The sequence below is a fragment of the Mirounga leonina genome, unplaced genomic scaffold (genome assembly GCF_011800145.1).
Source record: "Mirounga leonina isolate KUSES-001 unplaced genomic scaffold, KU_Mleo_1.0 Mir_151, whole genome shotgun sequence".
Lineage (NCBI taxonomy): Eukaryota > Metazoa > Chordata > Mammalia > Carnivora > Phocidae > Mirounga > Mirounga leonina.
This window is the reverse complement of record NW_023270377.1, coordinates 33,030,115-33,057,578: the sequence shown is the minus strand read 5'-3', so window position 1 is coordinate 33,057,578 and position 27,464 is coordinate 33,030,115. Positions and strand designations below refer to the sequence as shown.

The window sequence follows — 27,464 nt, the reverse complement described above, 5'->3', positions numbered from 1 at the left end:
CTGGTGAATTCTACCAAACACTTAAAGAAGAAATTATAAAATCCTTCGCAAACTCTCTCAGGGAAAAAAAAAGGAGGGTGAGGAGGAAGACAAAGGAACACTCCCCAAGATATTCTATGAGGTCAAAATTATGTTCATACCAAAGCCAGACAGATATTGCAAGATGAGAAAATGAATAGAGGGAAAAATCCTCAACAAAATATGAGTAAGCCAAATCCAGCAACATATAAAGAGCACCATATGCAATGACAAAGTGGGATTTTTCCATCTGAAAATCAATATTAATCAATTAATTAATCAATATTAATATAAAAATGTCCAAAAAAGAACAAAAATCACGTGATCATTTCAAGAGATACAGAAAACATATTTGACAAAATCTAAAATTCATTCTTAATAAAAACTCTGAACAGACTAGGAATAGGAAGGAACTTACCTAATATCACACTCAATGGTGAAAGATTGAATAAATACTTTTCCCCTAAGATCGGTAAGGCAAGTATTCACTCTCACTACTTTTAATCAGCATTGTACTGTAGGTTATATCCAATGCAGTCAGACAAGAAAAAGAAAAAGTACCCACATTTGAAAGAAAGGGGTAAAACTGGTCTTTATATACAGGCATTACACTCCCATATATATAGAAAGTCTAAAGAAATCCACACACACAAAAAGAAATTACTAGAACTAATAAACAAGCTCAATGAAATATCAGGATACAAGAACAAAATACAAAAAAAATCTTTTGTATTTCTATATAATAGCAAAGAAAACAAGTATATTTTGAAATAGCACCAAAATAACAAAATCCTGAGGAATAAATTTAACAGAAGAAATGTAGTAAATTTAACAGAAGAAGCATAACAAAATAATAAACTTAGCAGAAAAAAACATTAACACTTGTGCACTGAAAACAACAAAATATTTCTAAGTGAAATTAAAGATCTAAATGCATGGCAAATATTACACGTTCACAGATGGAAAGATTCAATACTGGTAGGATATCAATTCCCAATAAAATATACAAACCACTAACTAACTTAATCAAGAAAAGGGGATAAAACACAATTAAGACATTCCAGTCCAGGCACCAGGGTGGCAGAGTTGGTTAAGCGACTGCCTTCAGCTCAGGTCATGATCCTAGAGTCCCAGGATGGAGTCCTGCATCGGGCTCCCTGCTCAGCAGGGAGTCTGCTGTCTCCCTCTGACCCTCCCTCCCTCTCATGCTCTCTCTCTCTCAAATAAATAAATAAAAAATATTAAAAAAAAAAAAAAGACATTCCAGTCCATGATGGTGATACAGGAAGACCCTGAACTCACTTCCTCCACAGAACACACCAAATTATACCTACTAATAGAAAAATTCCTCCTGAAGAAAAACTGAAGGCTGACTGAACAGCTTCTGAAAACCAAAGATAGATGAATGGGAGAACAGCAAGAGAAACAGAGATGTGGTAACAAAGGTAACCCCCACCCCCAGGATACTGCGAATGGCAGTGGGAAGGGATAGTACTGAGGAACTGGGAAGGGAACAGATTCCTCTGTCCTTGGGCACAAACAAACAAACAAAAAATCCTGCAGTTTAAAAGAGGAACTAGTATATAAGAGAGACAACAAAGCCTAGACTAGAGCAGTATTTGGACATGATAATGGGCAGATCCATTTGTCACAGCAAGCTTGTGACCTCAGCAAGCCCAGGATCCACAAGACCACACCAGTCCCAATTGCACTGGGGCACAGAAAAAAAAAAAAAAAATCCAGGGTTTAAAAAGGCCAAGGAGATGTGGGAATGCTCTCTCTCCTTCCACCTTAAAAGCCCAGACCAGAACAGGATCTGGCTCACAGTGAGCTCACAACCTCAGTGAACCCAGAGTCTAAAAGACCACACCAGCCTCTGTGGTGCTGGGGCACAGAATATAAGCTACATGTGTAAATTTTATGTAAAAATTATCTTCATTTTTATTTTTTTAAGTTTTTAAAATTTGTCTTGTCTTCTTAAAATTCTTTTTGGGCTTATTTATTTATTCATTCCATAAAAAGCCACAGTTTCAAACAGTAACTAGCATATACTGCCACAGCTCCAGCCAGCCACCAATAGTCACCAAGGACACACAGTCTACATAGAGGACACCATACACAAAAACACTCCTTCAAGGTTAGGAGAAGTAGTCTTTCTGCCTAATCCATAAATATAAACACAGAAAGTCAAGCAAAATGGGGAGAGAGAAAAATATGTTTCAAAAGAAAGAACAGGAAAAAACTTCAGAAAAAAAACTAATTGAAACAAAGATAAGCAAGATGCCTAGTAAAGAATTTAAAGTAATGATTGTAAACATATTCACTGGACTGGAGCAAAGAGGGAACTCAGTAGTCTGTCAATATAGAGATAGAAAATATTAAAAAGAACCAATCAGTTACCATAACTGAAATGAAAAACACACTAGAGGGACTTGAGAGTAAATTAGAAAATGCAGAAGAATGTATCAGTGAACTAGATGAAATGGTAATGGAAAGCACAAAAGCTGAACAGTAAAAAGAGAACAGAACTTAAAAAAAAAACTGAGGATAGATTAAGAGATCTCTTGGACAACATGAAGTGAACAAACATTATAGGAGTCCCAGGTGAATGAGACACAGAGAAAAGTATAAAAAAAGTTATTAGAGGAAATAATAACAGAAAACTTTCCTAACCTGAAGATGGAAATAGACATCCAAATCCAAGAAACACAGAGAGTCCCAAACAAGATGAACCCAAGGAGGTCCACACTATGGCAGATAATACTTAAAATGTCAAATGCTGGGGGAGATAGTGGAGTGGGAGGATCCTAGTCTCATCTTGTCCCACAGACACACCTAGATAACACCCACATCAGTGTAACTAACCCAGAAAATGATGGGAAGATTGGCAGATCAGGCTTTCCACAGTTAATTGTAGAGAGGAGGCCACATCAAAAAATGGTAGGAAGGCTGGAGACACACTCAGGAACCAAACTGACCCACAAGACTGACTGCAGGAGGGAGGGACATTGCAGGCATGAAGAAGAGGAAGAGCAAATCCCATATCAGTCACCCCAGGCATGGGGGACCTGCACTGGGAAGATGAATCCCCATAACATTTGACTCTGAAACTAGAGGGGCTTAACTTTGCAAGTTTTTACAATCAGTGGGGCTAAACACCAGGAACATTAAAAATAAGCAGGCTTGGCTCTTCAAGAGCCAAAGGGCTATAGAAAACTGTGTCCTTGGCATTAAAAAGACAGCATGACAAAAACCCTGCAAGTTATAACATAGAAGCAGAAGTTTCTGAGGCACCTGGGGTATCCCGGAAGAATTCTTTGCTGGTCTCAGAGCCTGCACAGGGAGGGCAAGTTCCTTTGTGAAGCTCATCTAAGAACAAAGGAGCTAGCTGGTACCATTTCTTTCTCCTGCCCACCAGTCTACATTCACTGACACTTGTGGAAAGCAGCCCAAACACTTTCCACCAGCTTGCTAACAGTGCACCACACCCCCACTTTCTCCTGCAGATCCATGCCCTTTAACACTCCCCACTAGAGAGGAGTCTATCCAAGGAGGTGCCAAAAACATGGCATTGTGCAAGCAGCCTAGTGGCCAGCACCACTCCAAAGTAACTCCTGCTCTGGGAGGAGTTCACACACACACACCAGTTCAACTGTGGCCCAATGCTGGGGGCAGACATATAATCTGACTACTGGCCCCAACCACCAACAAAAACCTCACAGGATGCAGCACACAGAGAGCACCCAGTAGTTCAGGGTCACTGCAACCTACAACAGAGAAACTGGGGCAAACATCTGGTCTTACTGTAGGCCCTGCACACCAACAAAGCCTTCCAAGGGACAATGCAGGCAGAGTGTCCTGCAGTTCACTACAACTGTAGTTCTAACAAACAAGCTAAGTGTAGGCATCTGGTCTGACCCAACTCAAGCCCGAGGTGACCACAGACTGGCCCCTTACAGCACAGGGACTAAACCTTGCCCACAACAAGCAAACAAGGCCATTGCAGATGATGGTACTGAAGGCAAACAGAGCTCAACCACAACAGGAAGTACACTGCACACTTAGAAGATACCCCTGAAGCACCTGGTTCTGGTGAACAGGGGACATTGCACTATAGGGCACTACAGGTCCTCCTCTTCATAAGGCCACTACTTGAATAGCAGGAGATGTAGCTGGCTTTCCTAACACATAGAAACAGACACAGAGAGCCTGGCAAAATGAGGAGACAGAGGAATATGCCCCAAACACAAATAAAAGCAAGACAGCCAAATGAAAGAGATAAGTAACATGCCTGATAAAGAATTTAAAGTATTGGTCACAAAGATACGCACTGGACTTGAGAAAAGAGAGAATCCCGAGAACTTCAACAAAGAGAAAACATAAAAAAGCATGAATCAGAGATGAAGAACACAATAAATGAATTTAAAAATACACTAGAGGGAATAAATTGTAGACTAGAGGAAGTACAAGAATAGATCAGTGAGCTGGGAGACAGAATAATGAAAATCAAATGGAATAGGAGAAAGAAAAATAATAAAAAAATGAGAATAGATTTTTTTTAAAGATTTTATTTATTTACTTGAGAGAGAGACAGAGGGAGCACAAGCAGGGGGAGGAGAAGGGGCAGAGGGAGAGGGAGAAACAGACTTCCTGCTGAGTGGGGAGTCCAACACAGAGCTTGATCCCAGGACCCTGAGATCATGACTTGAGCTGAAGTCAGACACTTAATCAACTGGGCCACCCAGGTGCCCCCCCCAAAATGAGCATAGAATAAGGGAACCAGTGACACCATCAAGTGTAACAATGTTTGCATTATAAGGATCACAGAAGGAGAAAAAAGAAAGAAGGAAACACAAATCTGGAGAAGGAAACAAATATCCAGATCCAGCACGCACAGAAAGCCCCCAACAAAATCAACCCAAGGAGGCCCACACTAAGACACAGGGTAACAAAAGTGGCAATAAGTAATTATTAAGAGGGAATTTTAAAAGCAACAAGAGGAAACATTACATACAAAGGAAACCACTTAAGTCTACCAGCTCATTTTTCAGCAGAAATTTTGCAGGCCAGAAGGAAGTAACATGATATATTCAAAGTGCTGAAACAAACAAACAAACAAAAATATGCGACCAAGAGTACTCTACCCTGCAAGGCTATCACTCAGAATAGAAGGAGAGATAGAGTTTCCAGATGAACGAAAGTTAAAGAAATTCACCACCACTAAACCAAGTCTTACAAGAAATGTTAAAGGGGATTAAGTGGAAAGAAAAGACCATAAACAGAAGTAAGAAAAGCAGAAGGCACAAAAGCAGTAAAATTAAGTATATCTGTAAAAATTGGTGGAGAGAGTCATAAAAGGATTTTAACAATGACACTATAGCGATAGGCCACCTGCTTCCCATAACTGTGCACTCACCCCTCCTGTCCTCTTTCCACCATCTTTCCATGCCGCCATAATGGTGCACATGAATGTCCTGGAAGATGCTCTCAAGAGCATTAACAATGCTGAAAACAGAGGCCAGTGCCAGGTTCTTATTAGGCCATGCTCCAAAGTCATCATCTGGTTTCTCACTGTGATGATGAAGCATGGTTACATTGGTGAATTTGAAAGCACTGATGATCACAGAGTGGGGAAAATTGTTGTGAACCTCACAGACAGGTTAAACAAGTGTGGAATGATCAGCCCCAGATTTGATGTACAACTGAAAGATCTAGAAAAACAGCAGAATAACCTGCTCCCATCCTGCCAGTTTGGTTTCACTGCACTGACAACCTCAGCTGGCATCATGGACCATGAAGAAGCAAGACGAAAGCACAAAGGAGGGAAAATCCTGGGATTCTTTTTCTAGGGATGTAGTATATACGTGCAAATAAAATGCCTCAATGGAAAAAAAATAAAAATAAACAATGACACTATATATCTGAAATGTAGGGGTTGGGAGAAGAGTAAAAATTTAGTGCTTTCAGAATGGGTTCAAACTTAAGCCAATATCAACTTAATATAAACTGTTATACACACAAGATGTTATATATAAACCTAATGGTAACCACAAATCAAAAACCTATAATAGATATGCAAAAAATAAAGAAAAGGAATTCAAGCACTAAAGAAAGCCATCAAACCATGAAAGAAGAAAACAAGAGAGAAAAGGAAAAGAAAAGAACTATAAAAATAACCATAAAACTGGGGTGCCTGGGTGGCTCAGTCATTAAGCAGCTGCCTTTGGCTCAGGTCATGATCCCAGGGTCCTGGGATCGAGCCCCACATCAGGCTCCCTGCTCCAAAGGAAGCCTGCTTCTCCCTCCCCCACTCCCCCTGCTTGTGTTCCCTCTATTGCTCTCTCTCTCTCTCTGTCAAATAAATTTTAAAAATATTTTTTAAAAAATAACCATAAAACAACAAAATGGCAATAAGTACATATCTATTGATAATTACTTTCGATATAGACTAAACTTTCTGATCAAAAGACATAAGGTGACAGAATGAATAAAAAAGCAAGACCTATACGCTGCCTATAGGAGATTCATTTCAGACCTAAAGACACATGCAGACTGAAAGTGAAAGGATGGAGGTGCCTGGGTGCTCAGTTGGTTAAGCATCCGACTCTTGATCTCAGCTCAGATCTTGATCTCAGGGTCATGAGTTCAAGCCCTGCACTGGGCTCCATGCTGGGCATGGAGCCTACTTTAAAAATAAACAAACAAACAAAAAAGTGAAGGGATGGAAAAACATTTATCATAGAAATGAAGATGAAAAGAAACCCAGGGCAGTGATACTTAATAGGCTTCAAACAAAATAGACTTCAAAACAAAGACTGTAACAAGAGATGAAGAACACTACATAATCATAAAGGGAACAAGAAGATATAACAATTGTAAATATTTATGCACCTAACAAGGGAGCACTCAAATATGTAAAGTACCTATTAACAAACATAAGGAAGTAATTGATGGTTATACAATAATAGGAGGGGACATCGACACCCCACTTATCTCAATAGATCATCCAAACAGAAAATCAACAAGTGGCTTTGAAAGACACATTGGACCAAATGGATATAACAGATATATTCAGAACATGCTATCCAAAACAGCAGAATATACATTCTTTTCAAGTGCACATGAAATGTTCTCCAGAATAGATACCATGTTAGGTGACAAATCAAGTATGAACAAATTCAAAAAGACTAAAGTCATATCATGCATCTTTTCAGACCACAACACTATGAAACTAGAAATTAACCACAAGAAAAAATCTGGAAAGAACAAAAGTACATCGAGGTTAAATAACATGCTACTCAACAATGAATGGGTCAACCAAGAAATCAAAGAGGAAGTCAAAAAACACATGGAGACAAATGAAAATGAATATACAACAGTCGAAAACCATTGGAATAGAGAAAAGCTGTTATAAGTTTATAGCAATACAAGCCTACCTCAAGAAGGAAGAAAAATCTCCAATAAACAACCCAACCTTACACCTACCAGAGCCAGAAAAAGAGGAACAAAGTAAAAAAATCAGTAGAAGAAAGGAAATAATAAAGATTAGAGTAGAAATAAGTTAAATAGAAACTAAAAAAAAAACAAAAACAGAACACATCAATGAAACGAGAAGCTGGTTCTTTGAAATGGTCAACAAAATTGAAAAACCTTTAGCCAGACTCAACAAGCAAAAAAAAAGAGAGAGAGAACTCAAAATCAGAAATGAAAGAGGACCTGTAAGAGAATATTATGAAAAGTTATATGCCAACAAATGGGCAACCTAGAAGAAATGGATAAATTCCTAGAAACATACAACCACCCAAAACTGAACCAGGAAGAAATAGAAAATTTGAACAGACCAATTATCAGCAATGAAATAGAATCAATAATCAAAAAACTCTGAACAAAAGTCCAGCACCAGACAGCTTCAAGGGGAATTCTACCAAATGTTTAAAGAAGGGATAATACCTATTCTTTTCAAACTATTCCAAAAAAATAAAAGAGCAAGGAAAACTTCCAAATTCATTCTATAAGGCCAGCATTACCCTGATACCAAAAACAAATAAAGACACTACAAAAAAAGAGAACTACAAACCAATATCTCTGATGAACACAGATGCAAAAATCCTCAACAAAATATTAGCAAACTGAATCCAACAATACATTTAAAAAGTCATTCACTACGAGCAAGTGGGACTTATTCCTGGGAGGCAAGGGTGGTTCAATATTCACAAAATAATCAGTGTGATACATTACATCAACAAGTGGAAGGATAAAAAGCATATGATCATCTCAATAAATGTAGAAAAAACATTTGACAAAATACAACATCCATTTGTGATAAAAACTCTCAACAAAGTAGGTTTAAAGGGAACATACCCCAACATAATAAAGGCCATATATGAAAAACCCACAGCTAAGATCATACTCAGCAGGGAAATACTGAGAGCTTTTCCACTAACATTAGGAACAAAATACAGATGTCCACTCTTACCACTTTTGTTCAACATAGTCTGGACATCCTAGCCACAGAAATCATACAAGAAAAAGAAATAAGAGGCATCCAAATGAGTAAGGAAGAGGTGAAACTTTCACTATTTGCAAACGACATGATACTGTATGTAAAAAACCCTGAAGTCTCCACCAGAGAACTACTAGAACTTATAGATGAATTCAGTGAGGTCAAAGGATACAAAATCAATGTATAGATATCTACTGCATTTCTAGACACTAGTAATAAAGCAGCAGAGACATTAAGGAATAATCCCAATTATAACTGCACCAAAAATAATTTTAAAATATGCAGGAATAGGGATGCCTGGGTGGCTCAGTTGGTTAAGCGTATGCCTTCAGCTCAGGTCATGATCCCAGGGTCCTGGGATCGAGTCCCATATCAGGCTCCTTGCTCAGCAGGGAGCCTGCTTCTCCCTCTGCCTGCTTTTCCCCCTGCTTGTGCTCTCTCTCTCTCTCTGACAAATAAGTAAATAAATCTTTAAAAAAAGATGCAGGAATAAACTGAACCAAGGAGGTGAAAGACCTGCACTCTGAAAACTATAATACACTGATGAAAGAAGTTGAAGATGACACAAACTAAAGGAAAGATATTCCATGCTCATGTACGTACTACCTAAAGCAATCTACAGATTTAAAGCAATGCCTATCAAAATACATTTTCCACAGAACTAGAACAATCTTCAAATTTTTATGGAACCACAAAAGACCCCAAATAGCTAAAGCAATCGTGAAAAAGAAAAACAAAAACGGAGGTACCACAATTCCAGATTTCAAGTTATACTACAAAGCCGTAGTAATCAAAACAGTATGATATGGGCACAGAAACTGACACATAGGCTTCTGGAGTTAAAATGGCAGAATAGTAGTGAGACCCTGGGCTGGGCTTCATCCCTCAAACACAGCTAGATCAACATCCAACTATTTTGAACAATTAGGAATACGATTTGAAGATTAAGAAAACAATCCGCACAGTTGGAGGGAGAGAACATGGCAGATGTGAGGTTTGGAGCCATGAACTGGGGGAGAGGCAAGCCACGGGACCTCAAAGGGAAGGGAACCCTTTTCTCAGTGCAAAGTCAGGGCAAGGGAGAGAGCAAGAGAAAGTACAGCAGGTAGGGATCGCACAATAAGCAGCACTGAAAAGATCCCCTGGGTTGCACTGGGAGAGATCACTCCCCTTCCTGGAATACATTTGGAAGAGCGCATTTTGCCTCTCCAAGGACAAAAGGTCAGCTGGGAGCCGTTAAGTGGCACTCAACAACAGGGACAGAGGTGCATGCAGAGGCAGAGAACATTGTACCAGCTTTTTGCTGTGAGGCACAACAGACTTAAACCCCCATGTGCATGCTGAGCAGCTGCTTTTCTGGGACAGAACTGAGCAGAGAGCAGCACACGGACCGACTGCAGATAACCTGGTCGCTGCTTTTTGCTCTCTGCCACAACAGACTCAAGCCTCTGTGTGACTGCTTTTCTGGGACAGAACAAAGTAGGAGACTGAGTCGCATGCAGATGGCAGATAACCTGGTTGCAGCTTTCCGCTGTGCATCACAATAAACTCCAGCCTCCGAGCGCACTGTGCAACTGCTTTTCTGGGACAGGATGGTGCTGGGTGGGCCTCGAGGCTCTCCTCTAGGGGAGGGGATTCGGTCTGCCCCTTGCCAGGCCCTTTAAAACGTGGAGTTTTGTATCCCAGCCACTGTCTAGAGATAAAATACAGAGATCTACGGTGCTGGGCATGCCAATGGCCCCAGGAACAGACAGGTTAAGGGCAAGGATGTGATGAAAGTCCAGGACACAGGAGATTGTTTGCTTTTCTGTGAGGGCCTCCTGAACAGTGGCCAGAAGTTCCCCACCCCGGGGACGAGAGGACAGGGTGATGCCATCTTCCTCCTCCACCACCCCTCCTTCCCCTGCCCACCAGCACAGTTGGACTTCAGAGAGCAACACAGTACCTCCAGTGGAGGCTGGAGTTCCCTACACTAAACCCCACACCCCCGTACCTGGCAGGGGTATCTTTACTAGGGCAAGTCAGCTTGTGAGCCAGCCCAGCAGGCCTCTCCCTCGGAAGACCAACACAGGCCCCCCCATGTACCAAGTCTACTGATTAAAAAGTGCTCCAATGTCAGCTTCTTGTGGAAATAGGACCAGGCTTGCTTTTTTTTTTTTCTTATTTTTAAATTTTTAAATTTTTTATATTTTATTTCTTATTTTAAAATTTTTATCCTTTATTTTATATACTTTTCCCTTTTTTTCTCTAATTTTTTTGGTATTAGGCTTATAATTTTTTGTTCATTTGTTGGTTGGTTGGTTTGTTTCCTTCTCTTATTTTTCAGATCAGGTTTATTTTTTTTTCCTATTCTTTTTTCCTCCTTTCTTTCTTTTTCTTTGGAATCAGGTTTATTTTTGTTTGTCTGTTTGTTTGCATTTTTGTTCCTTTCCTTTTCTCTTGTCTTGGATCTGGCTTTTTTTTTTTTCCCCCTCTTTTACTTTTCCAGGCTTATCTTAACAGACAAATCAAAGCACACCTAGTTAAAGGTCCGAACATTCCCCACTACAAGCAAGGAGGAACTCTCTAGAGGATGGACCAGTGGGAAAGAGCAGCCAAAACGCAACAGCAGAGTGTACACAGCATATACCAGAAACATTTCCTGAAGTTGTTGTTGTTGTTGCGGTGTTGTTATTGTTGTTTTTGTTGTTGTTTTCTTTTTCTCCCTTCCTTTCTTTTCTGGACAAAACGATGAGACTAAGAAATTCACCCCAAAAGAAAGAACAGGAGGTAGTACTCCCTGCCAGGGATTTAATCAATACAGATATAAGTAAGATGTCTGAACTAGAATTTAAAACAACGAGTATAAAGATACCAGCTGGGCTTGAATAAAGTAGAGAAGACTCTAGAGAATCCCTTACTGTAGAGATAAAAAAAGTAAAATCAGTGAGGTCAGAATTTAAAATGCTTTAACCAAGATGCAGTCCCAAGTGGAGGCCATAAAAATGCGGATGAACGAAACAGAAGAGCAAATCAGTGATACAGAAGATAAAATTATGGAAAATAATGAAGCTGAAAAGAGGGAAAAAAAAGTATTAGATCACGAAGGTAGACTTAGGGAACTCAGAGATTCCATAAAGCGAAATAATATCCATATTATAGGAGTCCCAGAAGAAGAGGGGGGAAAGGGGGCAGAAGGTTTATTTGAACAAATTATAGCTGAGAACTTCCCTAATCTGGAGAAGGAAACAGGCATTCAAGTCCAAGAGCCACAGAGAACTCCCCTCAAAATAAATAAATATATATATATACACACACACACACACACAAACACATATATAGGTCAACACCACAACATATTATATTAAAACTTGCAAATTACAAAGATAAAGAGAAAATCCTGAAAGCAGATTGAGACAAGAAATCCTTAACCTACAAGGGTGGACACATAAGACTAGAAGCAGACCTGTCCACAGATACCTGGCAGGCCAGAAAGGACTGGCATGATATATTCAACATGCTAAATGAGAAAAATATACAGCCAAGGATACTTTATCAAGCAAGGCTGTCATTCATATTAGAAGGAGAGATGAAGAGTTTCTAAGATAAAAACTAAAGGAATTCGTGAACACTAAACTAGCCCTGCAAGAAATATTAAAGGGGACCCTTTGAGAGTAAAGAGAGACCAAAAGTAACAAAGACCAGAAAGGAACAGAGACAATCTACAGGAACAGTGACTTTACAGGTAATACAATGGCACTAAATTCATATCTTTCAACAATTACTCTGAATGTAAATGGACTCAATGCTCCCGTAAAAAGACACAGGGTATCAGAATGGATTAAAAAAAAAAAAACCTCATCAATATGCTGTTTACAAGAGACTCACTTTAGATCCAAAGACTCATCCAAATTGAAAGTGATAGGGTGGAGAACAATTTATCATGCTAATGGACATCAAAAGAAAGCTGGAGTAGTCATCCTTTTATCAGACAAATTAGATCTTAAACCAAAGACTGTAATAAGTCCTGAAGAAGGACACTATATCATAATAAAGGGTTCTATCCAACAAGAATAGATGAATAGAACAAGAATAATTGTAAATATTTATGCCCCTAACTTGGGATCAGCCAAATATATAAATCAATTAATAACAAATTTATAGAAACTCATTGATAATAATACAGTAATAGTAGGGGACTTTAACACTCCACTCACAGCAAAGGACAGATCATCTAAGCAGAGGTTCAACAAGGAAACAAGGGCTTTGAATGACACAATGGACCAGATGATCTTAAATGATACATTCAGAACATTTCATTCTAAAGCGGGATATACATTCTTTTCAAGTGCACATGGAAGATTCTCCAGAACAGATCACATACTGGGTCACAAAAACAGGACTCAATGGGTACAAAAAGACTGAAATCATACCATGCATATTTTCAGACCACAGTACTATGAAACTTGAAGTCAACCACAAGAAAAAAATATGAAAGGACCACAAATACATGGAGGTTAAAGAACATCCTACTAGAGAATGAATGGGTCAACCAGGAAATAAATGAAGAATTAAAAAAAATACATGGACTCAAATGAAAATTAAAACATGACAATTCAAAACTCCTGGGATGCAGCAAGGACAGTCCTAAGAGGGAAGTATATATAGCAATACAGGCCTTCCTCAAGAAGCAATAAAAGTCTCAAATACACAACCTAACCTTATACCTAAAGGAGCTGGAAAAAGAATAGCAAATAAAGCCTAAATCCATCAGGAGAAGGGAAATAATAAAGATCAGAGCAGAAATCAATGATACAGAAATAATAATAATAATAAAAAACCAGATCAACGAAACTAGGAGTTGGTTCTTTTGAAGAATTAACAAGATTGATAAACCCCTGGCCAGACTTATCAAAAAGAAAAGAGAAAGGACCCAAATTAATAAAATCACAACCAACACCACAGAAATACAAACAAATATAAGAACATATTATGAGCAATTATATGCCAACAAAAGGGCAATCTGGAAGAAACAGCTAAATTCCTAGAATCATATAAACTACCAAAACTGAAACAGGAAGAAACAGAAAACCTGAACAGACCTATAACCAGCAAGGAAATTGAAGCAGTAATCAAAAATCTCCCAACAAACAAGAGTCCAAGGCCAGATGGCTTCCCAGGGGAATTCTACCAAACATTTTAAGAATACCAATACTTCTGAAACTGTTCCAAAAATAGAATGGAAAGAAAACTTCCAAACTCGTTCTATGAGGCCAGCATCACCTTGATCCCAAAACCAAAGACTCCACTAAAAAAGAGAACTACAGGCCAATATCCCTGAGGAACATGGATGCAAAAATTCTCACCAAGAGACTAGCTAATAGGATCCAACAGTATATTAAAAGGATTATTCACCATGACCAAGTGGGATTTATGCCTGGGCTGCAGGGGTGGTTCAACATCTGCAAATCAATCACTGTGAGGGGCGCCTGGGTGGCTCAGTCAGTTAAGCATCTGCCTTCAGCTCAGGTCATGATCCCAGAGTCCTGGGATCGAGCCCTGCATCAGGCTCCCTGCTCAGCAGGGAAACTGCTTCTCCCTCTCCCTCTGCCTGCTGCTCCCCCTGCTTGTGCTCTCTCACTCTCTCTCTCTCTCTCTCTCTCTCTCACTATCTCTCTCTGTGTGTCAAATAAATGAATAAAGTCTTTAAGAAAATAAAATTAAAATAAAAAATAAAATTAAAAAACCAATGTGATACACAACATTAATAAAAGAAAGGATAAGAACCATATCATCCTCTCAACTGATGCAGAAAAAGCATTTGACAAAATACAGCATCCTTTCTTGATTAAAAACCCTCCACAATGTAGGGATAGAGGGAATGTATCTCAACATCAGAAAAGCCATATATGAAAGACCCACAGTGAATATCATCCTCAACAGGGAAAAACTGAGAGCTTTCCCCCTAAGGTCAGGAACACAGCAGGGATGTCCACTCTTATAACTGCTGTTCAACATAGTACTAAAAGTCCTAGCCTCAGTAATCAGACAACAAAAAGAAATAAAAGGCATCAAAATCAGCAAAGAAGAAGTCAAACTTTCACTCTTCACAAATGACACGATACTCTGTGTAGAAAAACCAAAAGATTCCAGCAAAAAATTGCTAGAACTGATATAGGAATTCAGCAAAGTTGCAGGACATAAAATCAATGCACAGAAGTCTGCTGCATTTGTATACATTAAAAATGAAGCAGCAGAAAGAGAAATCGAGGAATCAATCCTGTTTACAATTGCACCAAAAACCGTAAGATTGCATCAAAAACCGTAAGATACCTAAGAATAAACCTAACCAAACAGGTCAAAGATATGTACTCTGAAAATTATAGAACATTTATGAAAGAAATTGAGGAAGACACAAAAAAAATGGAAAAATATCTCATGTTCATGGATTGGAAGAACAAATATTGTTAAAATGTTTATGCTACCCAAAGCAATCTACACATTCAATGCAATCCCTATAAAAATACCACCAGCATTTTTCACAGAGCTGGAACAAACAATTCTAAAATTTGTATGGAACCAGAAAAGACCCCAGATAGCCATAGGAAAACCAAAGCTGGTGGCATCACAATTCTAGACTTCAAGCTCTATTACAAAGCTGTAATCATCAAGACAGTATGGTACTGGCACAAAAACAGACACAAAGATCAATGGAACAGAATAGAGAACCCAGAGATGGACCCTCAACTCTACAGTCAACTAATCTTTAACAAAGCAAATATCCAATGGTAAAAAGACTGTCTCTTCAACAAATAGTGTGGGAAAATTGGACAGCCACATGTAGAAGAATGAAACTGGACCGTTTTTTTACATCATACATAAAAATGAACTCAAAATGGATGAAAGACCTAAATGTGAGACAGGAATCCATCAAAATCCTTGAGGAGAACACAGGCAGCAACCTCTTTGACCTAGGCTGCAGCACTTCTTGCTAAACAGGTATCCAGAGGCAAGGGAAACAAAAGCAAAAATGAACTATTGAGACTTCATCAAGATAAAAAGCTTTTGCACAGCAAAGGAAACAGTCAACAAAACTAAAAGACAACCTACAGAATGGGAGAAGATATTTGCAAATGACATTATGGATAAAGGGCTAGTATCCAAGATCTATAAAGAACTTATCAAACTCAACACCCAAAAAACAAATAATCCAGTCAAGAAATGGGCAGAAGACATGAGCAGACATTTCTCCAAAGAAGACATACAAATGGCCAACAAACACATGAAAAAATGATCAACATCACTCGACATCAGGAAAAATACAAATCAAAACCACAATGAGATACCACCTCACACTGGTCAGAATGGCCAAAATGAACTCAGGAAACAACAGATAATGGTGAGGGATGGGGAACCCTCTTACACTGTTGGTGGAAATGCAAACTGGTGCAGGCACTCTGGAAAATAGTACACAGTTCCTCAAAAAGTTAAAAATAGAACTACACTATAACCCAGCAATTGCACGTCTAGATATTTATCCAAAGGATACAAAAATAGTGATTGAAGGGGCACATGCATCCCAATGTTTATAGCAGCAATGTCCACAATAGCCAAACTATGGAAAGAGCCCAGATATCCATTAACAGATGAATGGATAAAGAAGATGTGTTATGTATATACAATGGAATATTACTCGGCTGTCAAAAAGAATGAAATCTTGTCAACCCCAATGACATGGATGGAACTAGTCAGAGAAAGAAATATGTGAAATAAGTCAGTCAGAGAAAGAAAAATACCACATGATTTCACTCGTATGTGGAATTTAAGAAACAAAACAGATGAGCATAGGGGAAGGGAAGGAAAAATAAAGTAAGATAAAAGCAGAGAGGGAGGCAAACCATAAGAGATTTTAACTATAGGAAACAAACAGAGGGTAGCTGGAGGAGAGGTGGGTGGGGGATGGGGTAATTGGGTGACAGGCATTAAGGAGGGCACTTGATGTAATGAGCACTGGGTGTTATACGCAACTGATGAATCACTAAATCCTACCTCTGAAACTAATAATACACTATATATTAACTAAATTGAATTTAAGTAAAATTTAAAAAGAAAAACAGACAGATCAATAGAACAGAATTGAAAGTCCAAAAATAAACTCATGATTATATGGTCAATTAATCTTTGACAAAGGAGGCAAGAATATGCAATGGGAAAATGACAGTCTCTGCAACAAATGGTTGGGAAACTGGACAGCTGCATGCAAAAGAATGAAACTGGACCACTTTCTTATACCATACATAAAAGTAAACTCAAAATGGGTTAAAGACCTATATGTGAGACTTGAAACCATAAAAATTCTAGACGAGAGCAAAGGCAGTGATTTCTCTGACATCAGCTGTAGCAATATTTTTCTAAATGTGTCTCCTAAGGCAAAGGAAACAAAACCAAAAATCAACTATTGAGAGTACGTCAAAATAAAAAGCTTCTGCACAGCAAAGGAAACCATCAATAAAACTAAAAGACAATCTATGAGATGGGAGAAGATATTTGCAAATAACATATCTCATAAAGAGTTAGTATCCAAAATAAAGAACTCATACCACTCACCAACAAAGAAAACAAGCAATCCAATTAAAAAATGGGCAGAGGGCCTGATTAGCATTTCCCCAAAGAAGACATACAGATGGGCAAGAGACACATGAAAAGATGCTCAACATCACCCATCATCAGGGAAATGCAAAACAAAACCACAATGGGATATCACCTTACAGATGTAAGAATGGTTAAAATAAAAAACACAAGAAACAAGTGTTGGTGAGGATGTGGAGAAAAAGGAACCCTCATGTACTGTTGGTGGGAATGAAAACTGGTGCATCCACTGTGGAAAACAGTATGGAGGTTCCTCAAAAAATTAAAAATAGAACTACCTTATGATCAATCACACTACTGGGTATTTACCCAAAGAAAACAAAAACATTAATTGAAAAGATATATGCACCCCTATGTTTATTGCAGCATTATTTACAATAGTCAAGATATCGAAGCAACCGTAGCGTCCATTCACAGATGAATGGATAAAGAAGATGTGGTATATACATACAATGGAATATTACACCACCATAAAAAAGATGAAATTGTGTCATTTGAGACAACATGGATGGACCTAGAAGGTATAATGCTAAGTGAAATAAGTCAGTCAGAGAAAGACAAATGCCATATGATTCCACTCATAAGTGAAATCTAATAAAATGAATAAACAAACAAAAAGTAGAATCAGACTTATAAATACAGAGAACAAACTGATGGTTGGCAGAGAGGGGTTGGGGTGAAGGGAGAGGGAGATATAGGCTTCCAGTTATGAAATGAGTAAGTCATGGGAATAAAAGGCACAGCCTAAGGAATACAATCAATGATATTGTAGTAACAACGTACCAGGATAGATGGCAACTACACTTGTGGTTAACACAGCACAATGTATAAACTTGGCCACATCACTAAGTTGTACGACCGACCGAAAGTAACGTAACACTGTGTGTCAGCTATACTCAAAGAAAACCATCTTTAACAGAATCATAACAACAACAACAACAACAAAAACCCACACAAGTAAGAAATAACAAGATGGAAATACCAATGAAACACAGAAGACTTTGAAAAATCATAGAAGACCTTTGCAGACCTGCAAATATATTTAAAACCTAAGTGAAATGAAAAATTTCCTAAGGAAATACAACTTAACAAAATTTACCTCATTAGTAGTAAACAGCTTAAACAGACCAATTTCCATAAAAGAAATAGAGAAAATTAGCAAGGAACTGCCACTACAAAAAAAGTGCCAGGGCCAGGAGGTGTTACAGGGAATTCTATCATATCTTCAAAGAACAGATATCCCAGGGCATCATAAACTGTCCCACTGAATATTAAAGAAAACTTTACTATTTCTATGAAGCAAGCATAACACTGATACCTAAACTGATAAAGAAAAATTATAGACAAATACCACTTATACTGATACAAAAAAACCAAACAAAATAATAATAAATAGAATTGAGCACCACATTAAGAAAATAATATGCAATAACCAAGTGGGATTAATTCCAGAAATGCAAATTGGTTCAATATTAAGAAAATCATTAATATACCATACCACATCATAGATCTAAAGAGAAAAATTACATGATTATCTCCATACATGTTCATATGGCCTCTGACAAAATTCAATACCCTTTCCTGATTAAAACACTCTCAAAAGTAGGAATTAAGCCAGTCTTGAAGCCAGTGTTTCATTTGCTGGGGAAATACGAGAAGCACTTTACTAAGATCAGGAACAAAGCAAGGTTGCCTACTATCACCATCACTCTTCAACATCTTACTGGTGTCATGAGCCAAAGCAATTAGATAAGAGAAATCAACTAAAGCCAAAAGAATTGGGGGAAAAAAAGTAAAATGGCTCTATTGGAAGATGATCTGATTGTATCTAAAACGCTACAGAATTAATAGCAACACTAGCTCGAATATTTAAAAATTCAATAAGGAAGCAGGTTATGAAATTAACATACAGAAATCAACAGCCCTAATATACATAAAAATTAAGTAAGGATATAGTGTAGAAAAAGCCCCACCTTAGGAATAATCTTAACAAGAATTATGCAAAACTCCTAAAATGAAACCATTAAAACCCTTCTGAAAGACACAAAAGTAGATCTGAATAAATGGAAAGATACCTCTTATTCTTAGACAGGGCAAGTCAACATCATAAAGATGTCAGTTACCTAACTTACTAATTTAATGCAACCCTTATAGAAGAACACAAGCTCCTTTACTGAGATAAACAAGTTAATAATAAAGTGTTTTTTCAGAAGTGAGAATAGTCAGGGTATCACTAGAAAAGGAAAATTACAAAGCAGGGAAGCAGTCTTACCTGACATTAAAACACAGTATAAGTCTTTAAAATAAAATAGAATGGTCCTGGTATATGAATTGATAAATAGACCAGTGGAATAGAAAGTCCAAAAAAATATCCAATACATACGGTCACTTAGTATAAAGGTGACATCTTAAGTCACTGGGGCAAAGACTGATTTTTTTTCTTAATAAATGGTTTAGAGACATCTACTTTAAGAAAAAAATTAAATCCATACCTCATACATGCAATCCAAAGAAATCAGGCATTTAAATGTAAATGATTAAATCAGAGATTAAGTGTAAAAATGATACACAAGTACTAAAAGGTAACAGGTAAATTCATTTATGACCTGGGTGCACGTACACAGTTTTTAACTAAGACTCACAATTCAGCTGCAATAAAAGATTGATAAATTTGACCTCATAAGATTAAGAACCCTTTTACATAGCAAAAAGCACCATCAACAGTCAAAATAACAGCTGTTGAGGGGCGCCTGGGTGGCTCAGTCGTTAATCGTCTGCCTTCGGCTCAGGTCATGGTCCCAGGGTCCTGGGATCGAGTCCCACATCGGGCTCCCCGCTCAGCAGGAAGCCTGCTTCTCGCTCTCCCACTCCCCCTGCTTGTGTTTCCTCTCTCGCCGTATCTCTCTCTGTCAAATAAATAAAATCTTAAAAAAAAAAAAAAAAATAACAGCTGTTGAATCGTGAGAAAATATTTGTAACACATATCACAGATGAAGATCTAATATCCCTAATAAAGAACTTTAAAAAAGGGCGGGGGGAGAACAAGATTCTCTTAGGAAAGTAATGCGAACAGAAAATTCACACACACAACAAATGTAAGGGATTTTAAACCTACAAAAATATATGCTATGGCCCCATTTCACACCACTCTGCCTCTTATTCACCATGTTCCGTGAACATTCCACACTATCCCTCTGCAGAAACTTCACGCTTGTTTACTCCCTCTTGTGCTCTCTCCACCAACTCCGCTAACTCTTTCAATGGCTAGCCTCTTCAGCTTTTCACTTAAAAGCCACATCCTCAGAGAGGCCTTCTCTGATCCCCAGTCCAAATCATAATCTGTAACTGTCTCTCCAATTTGAAAGTTAGCTTCCTCCAGGAAGGTGCTTTGCCTGTGTTGTTCACCATTGCATCCCTCAGCGTCTAACACAAAACTTGGTACATATTTCAAAGCATAGGTGTAATAAAAGTAAAGTAATGAGAGGTTAGGAAGCAGCAAACTAGATTTTAGGATTTTAGAGGTGAAATCCTCAGAGGGAAGACAAGGTCCAAGATGCAGAAAGGCAGCGAGCTGCTGAAAGGAATGGGCGAGGTTTAAAGAACCTTTAAGGTGCCGGGTACATAATCCACATGTTTACTCAAGTCATAAACTGCACTATCCCGCAATCTGAGCACTGTCTCTAGTTAATCCTTCCAATTCCCTTAGTACTTTACATTCAATACACCTTTTAATCTCACTAAGACCTCCAATTATCCCTCCTTTTTCTTTCACCCGGTTCATGAAACTCTTCTGGCTCCAGCTGCTTTCTTCTCCAACCTACACCCTCAATCTACAATCCCCACATCCATGCCTATCTTTTGCCGCTTATCTATAGTAATTTTCAAACATGAATCTAAGAACCGCTGGGGTAGTTTAAGATTGAGCATATTCCTGGGGCCCCAGCCTTCTTGATTCAGTAGGTCTAAGGTGGAGGCCCAAGAATCTAGATTTTTTTTTTTTTTTTTAGGATTTCATTTATTTATTTGACAGAGACACACACAGCGAGAGAGGGAACACAAGCAGGGGGGCATGGGAGTGGGAGAGGGAGAAGCAGGCTTCCTGCAGAGCAGGGAGCCCGATGCGGGACTCAATCCCAGGACCCTGGGATCATGACCTGAGTCGAAGGCAGACACCCAACGACTGAGCCACCCAGGCACCCCAAGAATCTAGATTTTAATAAGCACTCCCAAAGATTTGGATACTGGTGATCCAAGGATAAAATAAACACTGACCTGGAGGAAGAGATGCCCTTCTTCCTATCCAAAGAGGATACAACTACTTGTGCTTTAGAGCCCATGCTTCTCCATTCCCTCAGAGATTTTACTGTCCTCACTGCCTGTTAGGTCTTTAATCTCTCCTTAAACCCGAATAGTCAAACAATTTTTTCAACAAAGCACATGTGATCCATGTCATCTCCCTGCTTAAAACCCACCAGCTTGGGGCGCCTGGGTGGCTCAGTCGTTAAGCGTCTGCCTTCGGCTCAGGTCACGATCCCAGGGTCCTCGGATCGAGCCCCACATCGGGCTCCCTGCTCCGCAGGAGGCCTGTTCCTCCCTCTCCCACTCCCCCTGCTTGTGTTCCCTCTCTCGCTGTCTCTCTCTCTGTCAAATAAATAAATAAAATCTTTAAAAAAAAAAAAAAAAAAAACCCACCAGCTTTTCCTATCTCCTGTAGCCACGGTTCTCAACTTTGAATATCCTTGAGGTCAAATGTATTCTAAGCATTATCTGCAAACTACTGTTTTCTAAAATGTATTCCAATAAAATGTGAAATATACCTCAGCGATGTATTTGCTTCCAAGTTTTAAACAGAAGTTTTGTTTTGTTTTGAACATAAAATGCTAAACACATTCATATAGCTGTTATATATCCCCCTATGATGATCTGCTTTCAAAAAATCATGTGCCATAAAATGCCAAGAAATCATAGAAAGACTACCCGTTGCCTAAATATACAATGTTCCATGTGTACTGATGCATAGGCAGATTTAATAAAGAGGGCCATCCATTCTGTGTTCAATGGTCTACACTGTGTATCTTATAGCTATTATAATAATTTTAATAACATATACTTGTATTACTCTAAATTTGTTGTATAATGAACATCTATAGCACATAAACTCATTCCTCTGCATCTGTGTCTATAAAGAATTCATCTATGAGGTCATTATGACTAAATCCAAGTGCACATTTCATTTCCTAAGCTCTTTTTGTTGTTCTGTCAAAATATTAAAATATTCTATGGTCAAATGATTTGGGAAACCAAACTTGGGTAAACACTGTACCTTGCATATAGGTGCACTACTCTTCTTTGAATGTATGTAGATGCTGTTGTACCTATAAGCAAATTAAAAACACTGCTGCATGGTAGCTTTTTGTCATTACAGATTTTCCCAGTCAGTAGACAGTAAAGAGCCAGTTACCCTTCTGTGAGAAACTTTCATTTTTCACAATAAAAAGGAATCCTCATACTCAAAAAAATTGTGGAAATCACCGTTCTACAAAATAAAGTCCATATTCCTTAGTACGACATACAACAAACACCTTCTATGGCCTAAACTTCCAAGCACATCCCTCTTACACAACCTTTGCAATTTTTCCTACTATTATAGCTAAATGCTAAAATGCTCTCAATTTATCTTAACAATGAATCAAGAGTATTCTAAGTTTTTGGAAGTAGGAGGGTACTATAGAGATCAAGTAATTCAACTCCTTAACTTTACAGAGGACATCATCTTTTTGTATACCGTTTGTTCCTGATACTTTTATCTGTGCTATTCTTATAATAACTTAAGACCAACGGAGAATGTAAAATTTCCTAATGATCTTCTAACACTTTGAAAAAGTGAGTTTCAATTTGATTTTCGTTTTCCATTTCCTCCATCCTCTGGTTATACCACTATATGGTAAACTCAAGCGTTTCACACATTTCAAATAGAAATTAATCTTTCTAATTAATAACAGGAGGCCAATAATTCACTTTGCAGACAGGATGCAGATTTGCTCCTATAAGTTCATCTGTAAGAACCTCAGGAATTGAAAACAAAGGTAACTGAAGTTTCTGGAGTTTAGCCCTTTAACCATATAAATGAAATCCTAATGATGGTGAGGACAGCATCACTGACGTCAACGACGACAGCAGCTGACACTTACTGACTCTTTGTGCTTTGCAGTGGTAAGCACTTTACATCATTAGCTCCCTCAGATCTTCAGACGGCCCTATAAGGTAAACTGTCATAATTATTATCTAAATTATTGTCTTAATCTAACAGGCTCTGACAAGTTAAATAATCTTCAAGGTCCCACAAGTAAGCGCTTCCTCAGTTATTAACACCTTCCAATTCAGGGCAGGTCTCTTTCCCTCCCATCTGCATGCATTGACCCCTCGGTCCTTCCCCAGCCCTCTAGGTGGTCAAGTAGGGGACAGACGCCTCCGGCCGGGCCCCCACTCACGTTCAGCAGCCGGTACCCAGCGCCCTCCTTGTTCTCATCCTTGGGCAGATACATGGTCTTGTTATGGTCCTGGAATTTACGAGCCGAAGAAAACTCCGACGCTCTGCTGTGCATGATTTCCAGGTTGACATTCGGACTCTTCTGAAGTATAGGGGCTGTGTACAGGGAACGGACCTGCCCGCCACGGTTATCAGCGGTGTTGGAACCCTTAAGTAACTCTTGGGGAGGCTCCATTCCTCCATCCTCCGCTGGATGGGTCTGCGCCTAACTGCCGGCCTGCTACTGCGCAGGCGCAGTCTTCTAGCCACCCGGCCAGGGCTTTTCCCGCGCATGCGTACGCACGTGTGATTTCCCCCGCCCCCGCCCTTCACCGGCCAGAGCTGGTTTTGGGAGAGTGTGAGCTTAATGAACCTGGAGGATCGGCTGCAAGCCCTTGCCTAAGCCATTTCAGTCTCCCTTGTAAGGGAGTCATAGCATGCTGGTGAACAGCAAGTCTCCTCAGCACTGTGATTGAACACCTTAGTTCATTTTCTTGTCCGCCCCTTAAACCATCGTAAGCCTCTTTTCCCTAAACCAATCCCTTCTGGGAGATTTACAATATCAATAATCACTTCCTTACGCTATCCCCTGAGCTCCAGACACTATGTTTCCAACAGTCTACTTGGACATCTTTACTGTCCCATACACTCATAATACACATTAATATTCATCTTCCCTCCCAGACCTCTAGTATGTTCCAAACTCATTTAATATGGCAATATCATAGCCACAAAAGTTTAAAATTTCAGACATATTTTTTAATTCTAACCCTAAATATTCGAATCCTATTCTCTCTTTTAATGGCACCTACTTTAAGACACTTCACATACACAACTGCAATTATTTACTCCTGGATCTCCCAGCCTGCTGTCATCCACCCTTTCCACTGCCCCAATATTAATACAGGTTACCTTTAAAAACAAACAAAACCAAAAAATAAAAATAGAAACAAAACTAGAAACTTTCAGAGCTTCTTTTCTAGCCATAAATTTGAATTCCTTAATTTGGAAACGAAGGGTATCCAAAATGCACTCTATCTCAGGATCATTATTTATTACTATTCTACTTGGGATCTGTTTTTCTTTTATTCATGAGCCAGCTCAAACTTCAGCGTTCAGTTACATCTTATAACCCCCTATACATACCCTCAAAGCAGAATTAACTGTTGTCTCTAAGCTACAACTTGGCATAACACTATTAGTGGGTTCATGCTATCAGAATTAGTTAATTTCAAAAGATAGTTCTTTGGGGGCAGGAACCTGATCCTCATCTTGTACCCCTCAGGACTCATGACACAAGAGCCCAAAACCCTCAATACATGTTTGTTGTCATCAGGGTCTGTGCGGTGTGGTGTTTAACTACTGTGCCAATGAGACATGCTGCCCACCAGCTCATGATGACTTCCTTAGGGCTCATGTGATGCAACATAGAAAATATCTAACTTTAATCTAGTCAAACTTCTAGACCTAACCTCCAGTCTACAGGAAATTCAGGAGATAGAAAACAAATTGAATGATGCTATTAGGAAAAAATCAAACAAATACAAAATGTAGGTGGGACACTCGAAAACAAAATGGTTTGGATTCTTTAAAAAAAAAAAAAAGTGAAGAGGAAATACAGAAGGTTACAGCCACTTGGAAAACAGTTTGGCAATTTCTTAAAAAATTAAACATGTGACTACCATACAACCTAGCAATTGCACTGCTGGGCAGTATCCCAGAGAAATAAAAACACACATTCCCACAAAAACCTGCACATAAATGTTCTTAGCAGTTTTATTTATAACAGCCAAAAAATGGAATCAACTCAGATGTTTTCCAAGAGGGAAATGGTTAAACAAACTGCAGCAGGTACCTATCTCGGAGTACAACTGAGCAATGAAAAGAAATGAACACACAGCTTGGATGAATCTCCTGGGCAGAAGAAAGATAATTCCAAAAGATTACATTCTTGAGATGACAAAATTTCAGCAATAGAAGACAGCATAGACAGCCAGAGATTGGAGTTAGAGGTGCAGAGATGGGGATGTGGGAGGGAAATATAAAAGGGCAACAGTGAGAGATTCCCGCGGTTTGGGGAACTAACTGTTCAGTATCTTGACTGAGGAGGTAGATACACAAACCTACATGACTCGTAAAACTGTATAGAAATTAACACACACACACACACACACACCAGTGCAAGTAAAACTAGGGAAATTTGAATAAGACCAGTGGGTTTTATCAATGTCAATATTCCAGATATGATATTATACTACAGCTTTGTAAAATGTTATTCAGAGACACTGGCGAGGTGTACAAAGGATTTCGTTGTATTATTTCTCAAATCTGCATGAATCTACATTTATCTCAGGAAATTTTTCAGTTAAAAATGTCATGGGAGGAGAAAAAGGTGAGAAGGCCATTTAAAATTAAGAGATAAAACAAGCAAATGAAATATATAAACCTTGACTACTTCTTGAGAGACAACTGGGGAAATTTGAGGATAGACTATTTAATGATACTGTGCTATGTAAACAAATGTTCTTATTTTTGGAACATGCATGTTTACATATTGTGACATGATGTTACCCACTTACTTTCAAAAGATTTACCAAGAACAGGGGTGCCTAGGTGGCTCAGTCAGTTGAGTGTCCAGCTCTTGATTTCGGCTCAGGGCATGATCTCGGGGTTGTGGGGTTGAGCCCCATGTCAGGCTCCACGCTGAGTGAAGGAGCCTGCTTGAAATTCTCTCCCTCTCTCCCTCTGCTCCCCACCTCTCCATCTCTCTCTCCCTCTCTTAAAAAAAAAGATGAAGCAAGAACAAAAGGGGGGGTGTATAAGGAAATGAGCAAATGAGCAAATGTGGCAAAATTTTAACAATTATTAAATCTAGGTTAATCTACATTACAGTTGCTATAACACTAGTCTTTCAACATTTTTACACTTGATAGTTTCCAAATGATAAGCCCTCAGAGCTCACTCATGCATATGGCCTTTACCTTGCCCCCATCTCCACCAGTAGAAATCCCATCCATCCTATAAAGGACATGCCCACACCCAAACTTACCCACAATACTTTCCTAGATTCTATAACTCCTATGCCTATCTGTGTTTTCTGACTAGATTAGGAGCCTCTAGAAGGCAGGTAGTATGTATTATACATTTTCTCATTTTTTTTGTCCTCTCACAAATCTAGCAATTTGATTGAAATCAAATCATGTATCATAATCCAAGCTTTACGTTTCCTAATGGATTACAGATGGTGTATAGAGGCCAGAGGTCCCAAGTGTTGGTTAGTCTACTAGCTATATCACAATCACCTGGGACATCTTCTAAAAAGCTGTTTTCAAGGTCCCACCTCAGACCTACGGAATCTGAATCTCTGGGGATGGGCCCAGGAGTCTCTATGTTTTGTTCGGCTTATAGGGAATGGGGAGAGGTAGGTGTTAATTACTGAATATTTTACACCCCAAAAAACAACAAAAACCTCACTGGGGATCTTGCCTACTGACACCTCAGAAACTCCACTAAGCCACCCTACCCACACTTGATGGAGAGAGAAAGGTGAGAAAAAAAGATGACTTTGAGCCACTTGTGGAGACATATAATTGGCAGTGAACTTCCTCAAAGTTTCTCAATCATCATGGCCAAAGCTTCTCCTGATAACACTCATACAGGTCCACCAGCTGCTCAGGGAATATGTACTCACTGGGGTGATCGGGAGATTTGAAGTCCAGGCCCTACTTCCCAGACCTGAAGAATTTAAAGGCGCCCATGCCAGGCACACTATTATCAACACAGCCA

At 38.9% G+C, this 27,464-nt stretch overlaps 2 protein-coding genes across 2 annotated transcripts in view; one reads left to right on the top strand and one right to left on the bottom strand.

The window, feature by feature from the left end:
• The window catches only part of C2CD6 (C2 calcium dependent domain containing 6), a 148,000-nt gene extending 123,183 nt beyond the window's left edge, over positions 1-24,817 (bottom strand). Inside the window, exon 1 of the mRNA XM_035008344.1 lies at positions 23,641-24,817. Within this exon, the coding sequence (XP_034864235.1) occupies positions 23,641-23,874 (234 nt within the window). The 5' untranslated portion in view covers positions 23,875-24,817. The remainder of the gene's footprint in view (positions 1-23,640) is intronic.
• LOC118012148 (40S ribosomal protein S15a-like) lies at positions 5,230-5,909 on the top strand. The gene has a single exon (XM_035007382.1). The coding sequence runs from the start codon at positions 5,475-5,477 to the stop codon at positions 5,865-5,867; it is 393 nt and encodes a 130-aa protein (XP_034863273.1). The 5' UTR covers positions 5,230-5,474; the 3' UTR covers positions 5,868-5,909.
• Positions 24,818-27,464: the final 2,647 nt, after the last annotated feature.